General features: G+C 41.5%; 1 protein-coding gene and 1 long non-coding RNA gene across 3 annotated transcripts; both read left to right on the top strand.

The window, feature by feature from the left end:
• Window positions 1-4,411: 4,411 nt before the first annotated feature.
• Window positions 4,412-10,320, top strand: LOC108892680 (phytanoyl-CoA hydroxylase-interacting protein-like). Of its 2 annotated transcripts, none has more exons than XM_018690375.2 (6): window positions 4,412-4,518; window positions 7,499-7,695; window positions 7,823-7,997; window positions 8,433-8,550; window positions 8,654-8,816; window positions 9,427-10,320. In XM_018690375.2, the coding sequence occupies exons 1-6, from the start codon at window positions 4,437-4,439 to the stop codon at window positions 9,799-9,801; spliced, it is 1,110 nt and encodes a 369-aa protein (XP_018545891.1). In that variant the 5' UTR covers window positions 4,412-4,436; the 3' UTR covers window positions 9,802-10,320. The 2 variants fall into 2 exon arrangements, with proteins under 2 accessions (XP_018545891.1, XP_018545889.1); XM_018690373.2 differs by having other exon boundaries at window positions 8,636-8,816.
• An 895-nt stretch (window positions 10,321-11,215) lies between these two features.
• LOC108892682 (uncharacterized) lies at window positions 11,216-12,086 on the top strand. The gene is made up of 3 exons (XR_001962505.2): window positions 11,216-11,313; window positions 11,679-11,711; window positions 12,025-12,086. It is a non-coding gene; the product is annotated as an uncharacterized LOC108892682 (long non-coding RNA).
• Window positions 12,087-12,464: the final 378 nt, after the last annotated feature.

The raw sequence follows: 12,464 nt of genomic DNA, 5'->3' as shown, positions 1-12,464 counted from the left end.
GCTGTCATCATCACTGTCTCACAGTTTCAGGCTGTCCTGTCCCTGTTCAAATCTTCAAACATAAAGAGGAAAATTAAGTTTTGGGGCAAAGTAAACACTGACCTGATTTACTGACCACATCGACTTTAAGTTACAATTCTGAAATGTACTCAGAGGTTTTACTGTGTAGAGCTAATGAAGGGAGGACAGTACAGGAGTAATATGCTCCCCAGATGTTTTTAACTGGAAAATAACAAAGACTGCAGAAAGTTACTCAATATGAAGAGAGAACTCCAGAGAGGAGTCAAATATAACACACAACTTCGAGTCTTACAGTTTGTAGTAAGAATGCAGGACCTGTACTTGTATTTGAATACTTTCACATTGTGCTGTAAAGACTTGACTAGGCCCACTACTAGTACTTTATAAAGATGCAGTAGCAGTAATACTACTGAGATATGAGTAGTATGAGTTAAAGTATTACCAATCTGGACTCTGTCTGGGCCAATGTTGAAGACACTGACTGTGTCAGTGATAAAAGAACGGATTGTTTTAAAGTCTGTATCGTTGATAGTCCAGGAGTCGTCCACCAACAGCATGATGTCAGCCTTAACTGTGGGTTTACACTGAGGACCTGCAAGAAAAACAGAGGACGGTGGAATACAATAAACAACCCAAACACAGAGGACTGAGAGTGTACTCACATGTGACGTTTGTTAACAGAAACAGATTTCATACAGGTGTCAGCTGGTTTACATTCCAGCTTTGAACCTCTGCTGTAGTGGTGAATTATGTCAGAACAGATTTGGACTCTGGTTCCTCTTGACCTCGGTGCAGCATTCAATAAACTGATTTATCTTGTTCTCTGTTTACCTGTTGAGTCATGGTTTCCTTTGGCGCTGAGTCCTGAGAAGAAAACCAGAAAAGAAACATGAGGTTAACATCTGGAGATCTGTGAACACACCACTGTCACTAAAAACAGAAACAGAGCAGTCAGACGATCAGACAGGTTAGACAAACGCACTGAGAAATATACATATTTAGCTCAGTATATGGTCTTAAACTTATCTTTGACCTTTTAAGTTCGTGGTGGTAGTTGGAGTGGAGTTTGCAGTGGAGTTTTTTGTCTTGATCTGCAGCTGTTGTTATTTTTCATTGTGATGTTCAAACCCTGAAGGGATAGAGACCCTATTGAGTTTTGCTGGTTTATTTATTTTTTTATTTTTTTGGGCCGTGGCTCAAAATTACAATGAGCTGGAAAGAAATGCTTCCTAAGAAACATGGGTCCAGTCGGCCTGATGGTGGCACTGTAATTAAAAGCCAAAAAAAGAAAAAACACTGGAAGGCTTGGGTTTATGTTTAGGTCATTGGTTTAAATTAATCATTATTATACAATAGAAATTATTGATATGACTTTAGAGTGCTGACATACATGAGTCTATTATAAATGGGTTAGATTGGTCAAAAAACATGGCCACCATCAATAAAAAAAATGGCCCTGTGTCCCCACACACACACCAACACGCCGAGTCACACACTTTAAATAACAATAGATCAACATCCAACGCAACCTGGATCAACTGCAGCACCTTCCACTCCATTTTTCTTTTTTTCTTTTTTCATGAGCCTGTGATTAATCCCAGTCAAAGTCTTTACCTCTGCTCATTCTAAAATATTAAATAAACAGCAGTAGCAGAAGTAGACTTATGTTCTTGACTATTGATTATTACTGATCATTATTGTCAGTGTATATAATATAGTGTATAATGTTTATAAAAGTAAGTGTGAAAGTTGGGTTTAACCTGTGAAGTTTAGTGACTTTGATTCAGTGTTTTTTCTCTGTGGTTCTGAACCATCCATCATTAAAGCAGAGTCCTACCTGAGCTCCACAGCAAGCAGCAGCAGCAGCAGGTGATCCATGTCCAGGTGAACGTCCGTCTCAGTCTAGGTCTCTGTTTCCGTCTGTCCTCTGACTGCTGCTATGTCCTCCTCTGTTAACCGTAGTCATAATCATCAGTACATCCTCTCTGACAGGAAGCAGCTTCATCATGTGACTCCTGTTTTCTGTAAAGGTGTGAATATACAAACATTAACTGCTGTTTTATCAGTGCACTGTCTCAATTTTAAAACAGTTTATTTCATCTGTTGCATATTTACTAAAACGTTCTATTCTTCACAGCCTTTGTTTAATCACAGTTCTGAATGAGAATATGAAAGAAATCTTAATGTAAATCAACCAGAGTTTGTTTTTATCCGCCCTCTTTCAGCTGCTGGGTGTTGGTCTCTGTGGGTGATCGATGTCAGATCACTGTGGTTTCTGTCGGTGTGACAGATGTGATAACATCAGCTGCTGGAGAGTTCCTTCGAACACCAGTTTGTACTCATGTGGTTTTAAGAGCGATGCTGTCAGAAGCTGATGGACAAGATTAAGACCAGATTTCATCAATGCTTTGTTCTGAACTCCACATTGAATCAAAAGGTCACAGGTCACATATAGTCTATACTTTTAGTTTCATTTATATTTGTCCATAAACTTTAATCAGCTCCAACATTAAACCACTGACAGGTGAAGTGGAATAACATTGATCATCTGGTTACAGTCCAGTGTTCTGCTGGGAAACCTCGGCTCCTTCATTCATCTGGATGTTACTGTGACATTCACCACCTACCTAAACATTCCTTCCCCTAAACCTTCCTCCAGCAGGAAGACAAACCCACTACGCCGCCAAAACCTGCTCCAGACATGTCTCAAGGAACACGACAAAGAGCTCAAGGTGCTGACCTGAACTCCAAACTCCTCCAGATACCAATCTGATGCAGCATCTGTGGGACCTTTCTAATATCGAGTAAGTCCCCCTTGCACCACCAAAACAGCTCTGACTCATTGGAGCATGGACACATGGACACAGGACCTCTGAGGGTGTCCTGTGGTGTCTGACAGTGGGACATTGGCAGTGGATCCTTCCAGTCCTGTGGGTTGCAGAGTCAGGTCTCCATGGATCATCCTACAGATGCTGTGTTATTCACCTGTCAGTGGTTTAATGTTGGGGCTGATCAGTTTATATCAGAACGATGATGTTTCACAGAGGACCGGCTGCTCCTGATTATTCAGCCAATAATATCTCTGGTTCAGGAGCTGATTTATCTGTTTGACCTGTTGCCATTAAAAGCATCTTAATGTCAAAACGCTCAGAGGACAGAAATTAAAAATGCGCAATGAAAATGAGACCAGAAATTTCACTGATTTAAACTTAGACACCTTCAGCTTTTGTTGACTAGAACTAAGGAAAATCAAAAGACAGAAGTAAAATATGTTTTCGTCAGAAGACAGAGATCAAATCAAAACCAGGAGCCACAATGAACAGTGTCCTCGACCTTAAAGTTTAGAAGCCGTTATGTCAGTGAGGGTCCTCACTAGTATAGAAGTACAAGTGAATGTGCTTAATGATCTGGTTGGACTGGAGTTAATCTCCTTATGTAAGCGCTCATTTAATTCACTTCTCAGTCGGGCCTGTAATCCTCCTCCTCCTCCTCCTCCTCACTGTGTTTTAATCCACAGATGATGCCGTCACTCTGCTCAGTCTCTGATGTGAAACTCATTTTGTTGTTTTATGGCAGAAAAGCCACAAAAACACTAAATTTGAAACTACAAAGCAGCTGGAGAGCACAGAGACTGCACAAGCCTCTGATGGATGTCATTAAATGAAGTGTTTTGGCTCTGGCATGGGGGGGTGGGGGTGGGGGCAGATTTCTGTTGGGTTGTCTGTTGCTTCTCTAAAGCAGGCTAAAATGGATAATTTTATGATGATTTTACAAATGTCATTGTGTTCACTGCTTGTTTCTTCTGAGAACAATGAAAATATGTTTTGGGATTTGAACCTGAAACTGTTTCTCTTGTGGATATGATGATTTCCTCCGAAGCTCTGGAAAAACAACAAACAAAGATCTTTATGGTTACAAATATTATGTTTTATGTTCTCCCATTGGCTCTCAATAGACACAAATAAAGATAATTTAAAGATCATTCTTTTATTCTTGTACATTTATACATTTGTGTGTGTGAAACTTAGAGAGAGAGGCATATATCTGAAGGTTGGGGAAAAAAAGATGCACTTTTCTAAGTAAGTTTCCCAAGATCTCACAAGATGTACTTGAGATCTCAACATTTTTTCATGAACATCCTTAAATCCTTAGAAAATGGAAAATGTCTGTTCACCTCTTCATCTCCCTCTGTCTCTCTCTCCTTGATCATCCAATCACGTCACTGAAACAGAGAGAGAAGAGGAGAGAGAGAGAGAGAGAGAGAGAGAGGTAAAGCGAGCTGCAGTCAGACAGGAGGCAGCACTCTGAATGAAAACCAGCAGAACACTCAAACCCATGATTTTCATCTTGTTTCTGAGTTTTTCTTTCGTCAACGTCTCACTCCTGACTTCATCTGTGTTTTGGTCTTTGTGGATATGAACATGATGGAGCCTCTTCACAGCAGCATGAACCATCCAACTGTGGAGCTGAAGAGTCTGCAGCTATGTGACCGGGAAGGTCAGTGTGTGTGTGTACTTGTATTACTTATGTTGTGGGGACATCAGTCTGTTTAAACAGACACTGTGTGGGGACAAAAAACAAATCCTCATAACACAAAACATTGAATTTCAGAGTGAAATCTTGGTTTAAGGTTTAGGTTTAGATTAGGTTCTGGTTAATGTTACAGTTGGAGTGAGGTTATCTTCATGTTTAAGAGTCGGGTTAGGCTATGGGTGAAGGTTAAGTTTAGCTTTAGGTTTAGTCAGCTTTAAGTTAAGGTTAGCTTAAAGTTGGGTTTAAGCTTACTACAGATTTTAAGCTCAACAGAAGTAATGAGCTCAGAAATACGATTTCTTCAACCTGCTCCAAGGTTTAAACAGTCAACAAAGAGAATATAGACCTGCAGGAAATGTTTGGGCCAAAATGTCACATGTCACTGTTGTTGAACAGCTGGAGCAGTGATTTGGAGACTGAGGTGTTCAGGGGAACCAGAGCGAAGAGGAAGCGAGTCGCTCTGCTGGTTCTGTTGTTCTGATGAATCCTGTCAGTGTCAGACCTCCAAGAACTCAACTAGTCTGAAGAGGAAACTTTGACATCAGTCTCGTACAGACAGAGGTCTCACAGTTTAGACCCTCCTCTCCTGCTACCTGAAGAATATCATCTATCCATCACTTCATTTCAGTTCATGTCGGCCTTGCTGGTTTCCAAAAGTTTCCTCTGCTTTCCAAGCTCAGTGGATTCTGGTTTAAACTCATCTGTAAGTTCAGGAGATGGAAACATGACCATGAAATGGTCGGTGACAGTGTCACATTGTCAGTCATGACCAGCACATATCCTAAAGCAGGAAACAGAGAACTGCAGTGATCTAACTCCATCAGTGTGTGAGTTAAAAATACTCTCAGTGTGTCACCTTTACACTAACATGTTAACCACAACATGTGAGAGTAAAACAGGATCTAACCACATGCAGTTTGGTGACTTCATGTAAATGCAGCGGACAGATTGATGTTTGGCTGCTCTGGTTTGAATATGGATGTAAATGACTCTAATGGAGCAGAACGAAGCTGCCACCAAAGGAAGAAAGTTCCCGTCTCTCAGGTAAACAGGAAGTCATCAACCCTGAGCTGGCCCAGCAGCACTGCAGGGAGTTTTAAGTTACTTGTACTCTTGAGAAGGGCTTTTAATTTGAAGAGTCTGCATGAGCAGCACTTTTGTTTTCAACAAATAGATTCATTCCTGTAGATATACTGTGGTCATTAGGAAGAATATTATGTCCTTATTTCATCCAGTAAAGAATACTGGACCAAACCAGTTAATGTCATCACCACCACTGCCGTTATTGCAGTTATGCTTGTAATTAACAGTTGAAAAGAAATGAAACAGACTGTTACCTTGAGTTTTGAAAATTGCTGGGAAACGTTTGTAACAATGTAAGAACACAATTCAACAACATATATCACATAGGTCTATTTGTTTTTAGACATTTTAATGTTTAAACCTTGAATATATTCTGTAGACACAACTTTGAGTATCCAAATCATCAGGGGCTGTTTGATAATATCAATTATAATAATGTGTTCATATGTTCATGCACATCATGTTAAAGTTCATTAATCTGGAAATGAAGCATCGTTCAGTTTTCTCTATGGTTACTGATACAGCCTGGACAAACATTTTAATAATCTAGATGTTAAATTTCTGTTGGATATTAAATATAAAGTTTTCTTTTTCTGTCCTGGAGTTATTTAAATTTAATTAAATGAATGATGCTGATGAGTCACGGAGCAGAACAGTGAACTGTTTTCCTGCTCTCCTTTGTGGACTGAACTCTGGCAGCAGATCCACTCTGGTGAATCTCCAGAGTCGCAGCAGATGACTGTGGCTAATTACCTTCCCATGGTAAATGAATAGATGCTTCACCTCCTCCATTCACTGACAAGATGGAGAGAGGAGGAGGAGGAGGAAGGAGGGTCAGAAGGAACTCTCTGTTTCTGCTGTTTCAGTCTTTTTTGTGTTCAGCACATAAATAAAATAACGAGTTACTACTTTAACAGAGGTAAGCAGGTGTCTGCTGCAAAGAAATTAGGAATATTTGAAAAAAATTGTCAAAATAAACTAGAATTACCAGTGACCTTTGATCTTTGACCAGGTCAACGGACAAAATTTACCTCCAGTGGTAAAAAGGCTGTTGCAGGAACCAGGCTGAGCCTCTCTGTCCTCGATCACCTCCCCTCTTCAACAGGCTCCTTGTTCGGCCTGAAGCTCTGACTGAGGCCTTTTGTCCTCTGACTCTAAAAAGATGCAGAATCCAAGGAAGGAGGGATGAAGAGACAAAGAGAGAGAGAGAGAGAGAGAGAGAGAGAGAGGAGGTGAATTCAGAGGAACAAACAGAGACTCAGATACAGAGAAATCTGTCTCTGGTGGATTCACATTAAATCAGCCTGAAACCTCTACATCATGTTACTGTGGTAGAATTCCTTTCCTCATAGTTTCCTAAAAAACTAGAGGCAAGTATGGAGAAAATCAAGGTGATGAACAGAGGTCCAAAAGGCAACTTGTAAACTTCAGGCTTTAAATACTGAGAATGATCTGACTGAAAAAATAAATAACGAATGAAATGGGTGAAAAGGTCAAACATGCAACTGTATCTCATGGTCTTCATTCAGGCTCTTTGCCTTGATGGTATGTGACATGGATCCGATGTGGAATTTGAGTTGGGGTCAGTGTACTCTGAACTTTAATGGGTTAATCCCTCTCTGCTTTAACAGCAGAATCAGTAGCACCACACTGCTGTTCGACATGATCTCCTTACATCATCAGTGAGCCTCAGGATAAACAAGTTTCTGACACTGAGCTGTTGCTGGATCTTTGACTGCAGTGATTTCACATTCAAAAAATTTGTTGCGGTCTGCTTGACTCATCTGTCAATTTTTGATGTAGCAGGGGATCGGGCTACCCTTCACGTTGAAAGGGAATCTAAACTGAGTGTGATTTCCAGGCACAGAGTCTGCGGACAGCGGCATCGGGGATGTGGATGACCTGCCAGTTCCTCAGCAGATCCAGATCAGTAACATCACTTGTGATTCATTCAAGATCAGCTGGGACATGGACAGCAGAGGCCGAGAGAGGATCACACACTACTTCATCGACCTCAACAAAAAGGAAAACAAGAAGGAGAACAAGTTCAAACACAAGGTTGGTGCCGTGGTCTGATCATACACTGTGATCACCTTCTGAACTTTGTCCAATCTCTGGTTTTAAGCATCTAAAGTGAATACTCTTCCTCTGCCTGTCCTCCACATTCTACGTCTTTGTCTTTCAGGATGTACCAACGAAGCTGGTGGCGAAGGCGGTTCCCCTGCCGATGACGGTGAGAGGCCATTGGTTCCTGAGTCCTCGTACAGAGTACACGGTGGCCGTCCAGACGGCCGCCAAACAGCCAGACGGAGACTACAGCGTTTCTCAGTGGAGCGAGATCATCGAGTTCTGCACTGCAGGTTGGACAGAGGACTCAGCTCTCAGTCCATGAGCCCGTCACCACCCACCCACCACCCACTGCCTCAGTTTTCTCTGAATGAAGGAGAGGAGTTTGGTTTGCTGTTAACGTCTCATCTACAGATTTACCATCAACTCTTTTCTCTGACTGCATGTGTTTCATGTTTCATGTTCTAAATGATAATTCATGAAAGAATCTGACTTTAAATTTTCTTTGTGGTGTCACAATATTTCATCTCGCAGACGCCCTGGTCATGGAAATAATGTAATGGAAACATTAAAAGTTAATAATCTCTAATTCATTAGGGAGATCACTGATCATCTGCTGCAGGACATCTGGACCAAAAACTGATTATCAATATTAACACAAAAAACTGAATGGATTCAAATTTCACATCTAACTAACACATTAAACATTACTGATCACATGTCTGCAGATTACTCCACCGCCCACCTGAACCAGCTGCTGCAGAAAGCCGAGGCCATCGCCGGCAGGATGCTGCCGTTCACCGTCTTCTACAGGAACCAGCAGAGGGAGTACTTCCAACAAGCCAGGTGTGTGTTTCCTGCTTCAGTGACGGCTGACGTCCACCCTCTGCCCCTTGCAGGTGTGTTTTAACCCTGTGTGTGCTGTGAACAGCCCCTCTTATCGTTCCAGAGACGCTCAGTGCCGCCGAATGCTGCCGGCAGTTAAAGACAACAGCGGGAGCCACGGGTCGCCCATCAGCAGCAAACTGGAGGGGATCTTCTTCAGCTGCAACACAGAGTTCAACACAGGAAAACCCCCCCAGGACTCCCCATATGGACCCTACCGCTTCCAGGTACAGCCGTGGACAGGTGATGAGATGATGGTGACATTTTAATGGATTTTTAAGTCTCTGTCACATATAACAATATTTGCAATATAACTGCAATATTTGAAAGTTTTAGACAAAGCAAACAACGTAGGACATGACCTTCATGTCAGAGAAACTGCAAATTTCATTTTTATCACAATTTCTTTAACTTTTCAAGGAGCAATTGATTAATCAAGAAAACAACCTGCAGCTTAATTTATAACGCTAATAACTGTACAAAATCCTTTAAAATACTACTGGAATTATTATGAAAAATCTATTCTAATAAATCTATTTTCTTAACGTTGACCCATTCTGCTTTCAAACATTATTACGTTTCTTCAGGGCTGCAAATAATAATTATTTTCATTAACAAATTATCTACCAATTATTCTCCTGATTGTCTGGTCTATGTCCAAAAATGTAAAACCACAAAAAGCCAATTAAATGTTAAACTGTCGAAAGTGAAACTGACCAGATGAAGAGCTGTGGAGCAGCTTTTACAAACACAAAATAAACCTCTAAGGAAACAAGGCGTTAGACTACTATGAGTAGAAGTAGAAGCGCTAATACTGTATCACGTGTTTCTTCACAGATCCAAGCAGACCTCCTCTTCAACCATAACACCAACATCTACTTTGGGGATTTCTACTGTATGTACACGTCCTACCACTACGTGATCCTGGTCCTGGCCCCTGATGGCTCCAAAGGAGACGTCTTCTGTAAAGGGAGGCTGCCGGCCCTGGACAGATCCAACAACTGCTTCCTGACCTGCACCGAGGAGGACGACGGCTCTCTGTCTTTCTGTCACGCTCAGGACGTCATCCTGGAGGTGATCTACACAGAGCCGGTGGATCTGATTTTAGGAACTGTATCACAGATCAGCGGCCACCAGCTCATGAGTCTGTCCACCCTCAACGCTAAGAAAGACCCCAGCTGCAAGATCTGCAACATCAGTGTGGGACGTTAACGGGATCTTTAGACTGGACAATCAGCTAACCTCCTAATAACTACACCCATTCTTTGTTGAATGACTGGCTACCTAACAGGCAATCCATTTATTTTTTTAAAGAGTAATTTAACACTAAATCCTTTTTTAAAAAACATATATTTTCAATATTATAGCACCAATTGTTTCTGGTGTCATACCATTACCATTTATCACAGTTCTCCAGCATTTATCCAGAATTCATAGAACCATAGTTACACATGTAACTGAAAGGACATTGACAGCTGAAGTGAAACCAGAACTTTTGGGTTAAGTCAAAATAACTGTAACATTTGTCATCTCACAAATGTTTAAAAATACAGCTCAGCAACACAATCTTACTCCACTGTGTTTTACATCTCTACCACAACTTTAGTTAGTTCACTGTCTGTAATAACAGCAGGACAGCTGAGCGCCTGTGGTGAGTTCACTGTCTGTAATAACTATAATAAACTTTGTAAAATGTCAGTTAAAGTTGTGACTAAACCTTTTTAACAGAAACTCTGTGTATCGTCATCTCTCTCGTCATCAGTGGTCATGTTTCCTCTCCATCTTTTATCTCTTCATCAGGTTGTGTCAAGTGATGTTTTCTGAGACAGGACTGAGCCTGAGGAAACACTGGAGCAGCTGATGGGAGATTATTCATTATACTTCTGTCACCATGGCAACCTCAGACTGCACACAGCCACATATAGAGGACTGATAGTTGCGAAACACTTTTAAATAAAGGCGATATGAGACACTTCCTGTAACTCTGTCAAACAGCCTCTTTAAACTTAACCCTTTAAAAATCCAGTTCTCCCAATTTTTGACCAACAGCTCTACAGATCCATGTGGGTCTGTTAGTCCACCACCTGAGTCCAGACTGAAATATCCCAACATCTATTGAATGGATGGAATTATATATCCGACTGACTCTGGAGGTCGTCTGACATTTCCTCTTGTGTCACTGACATTTGTAGATTCAGATGGGTCAGATGGGTTGTGAAGAAATTAGCTGTGCTCCTGAACACCTTCCCATTCTCCCATTTTGTCATTAGTCAAAAATGATTGATAACGGGACGATGGGACATGCAACATGAAAAAAGTAATAAAAAATGGAAGATTTGTGGATTTTGTCAGTCCTCCTATTTCTATTTTGGGGGTTAACATCACGCTCAAAGTTTTGGAACTACAGGGGGATGTAAACGTATTGTTTTTGTCATTAGCTGTGGGATACAGCTTGACTCTTGTTCTTTTTTACTTGTTTCCACATAGTCAAATGTAAAATGTCTCCATTAAAAGCTGTGAACTCACCCTTTAATCCGTGGTTTATTATTGGCTTCCGTTCTGATAAATTTCTAATGAGTTGACTGATGAGGAGATAAAGGATAGAAATAACTGGTTAACTCAGGAGCAGACAACCAGTCCAGCGGTCCAAGGACAGACAAACAGAGATGGACGTTCACCTGGACATGGATCACCTGCTGCTGCTGCTGCTGCTGTGGAGCTCAGGTAGGACTCTGCTTTAATGATGGATGGTTTCAGAACCACAGAGAAAAACACTGAATCAAAGTCACTAAACTTCAGTCAGAGGAAACTCGAGCAGTAAAAATACAGTGAAGAGTCTTCAGTTCAACTCCTGATCGTCTGGTATTTAACTGAAGACAGGACCTCAGAGACACTGTAAATCCCCCTTTTTAATGACAATTCATTTAACATTTCATGGGCTAATCGGTTAATCAAGAAAATAAGCGACAGCTTAACTGATGATGAAAATAATCATTATGATATCTGAGAATAATGGATGTGTGTTTTCACTGAGCTCTGAACTGCTGCTTGCTTTCATATGGATGTTTCTTTTCCGATTTTCTCCTCAGGGCTCTGGGCTGAAGGAAACCACCAATCAACAGGTAAGTCAGACTTAAGACAGAAATTTTAGGAATTCAGACTTGATTGACTGAAAAGAATAAAAGACCTGACTTTGACTTGGTGTTCATGACTTTTAAGGACTTTTTTGTAATTAAGTATTTTCCAGATATTGAAAAATTATGCTCTGTTTTTGAAAAATGTTCAGGTGATTTCTAGTTCAGTGTGCACAAACCTGGTAGGGGTGGAGTTACTAGAGGACAGGATAGCAGACATACAGGACAGCTACAAGTACCTAGGTATCCCACAGGCCATTTGAAGCCATGATGTAATGTCTGTCTGTCTGTCTGTCTGCAGACTCTGTCAGGCTGGTGAATGGGACCAGTCTGTGTTCAGGCAGACTGGAGGTGAAGACTCACCAGTCTACCAGTGGTGGTCCTCAGTGTGTGAAGCTGACTTTGACCTGCAGGATGCAGAGGTGGTCTGTAGGGAGCTTGGCTGCGGGGCTCCTTCAGTCCTCCAGGGGGCGCTCTATGGAGAAGTGGAGGCTCCAATGTGGACCAAAGAGTTCCAGTGTGGAGGCCAAGAGTCTGCTCTCCTGGACTGTAGAAGCTCAGGCTCAGCTAGAACCACCTGCTCACCTGGTAAAGCTGTTGGACTCACCTGCTCAGGTAGAAGTGGAGCTGCAGCTTTGATTTGCTTCATTTCTGTTCTAATCAAACTCACTTTACTTGTTTTACTGATGACTCTCTTCTTTGTGTTCAGAGCCTGTCAGGTTGGTGGAGGAGCCAGTCGCT

This window comes from Lates calcarifer, unplaced genomic scaffold, assembly GCF_001640805.2.
Source record: "Lates calcarifer isolate ASB-BC8 unplaced genomic scaffold, TLL_Latcal_v3 _unitig_2331_quiver_3830, whole genome shotgun sequence".
Classification (NCBI taxonomy): domain Eukaryota; kingdom Metazoa; phylum Chordata; class Actinopteri; family Centropomidae; genus Lates; species Lates calcarifer.
This window is presented reverse-complemented; position numbering and strand designations above follow the sequence as displayed.

Bases quoted from the DNA above. Each gene is read 5' to 3' on its own strand.
- LOC108892680 (XM_018690373.2), top strand. From the start codon at position 4,437: ATGAACATGATGGAGCCTCTTCACAGCAGCATGAACCATCCAACTGTG. The intron at 7,696-7,822 runs GTTGGTGCCGTG...TTTGTCTTTCAG, and splicing joins AGAACAAGTTCAAACACAAG to GATGTACCAACGAAGCTGGT. The intron at 8,817-9,426 runs GTACAGCCGTGG...GTTTCTTCACAG, and splicing joins ATGGACCCTACCGCTTCCAG to ATCCAAGCAGACCTCCTCTT.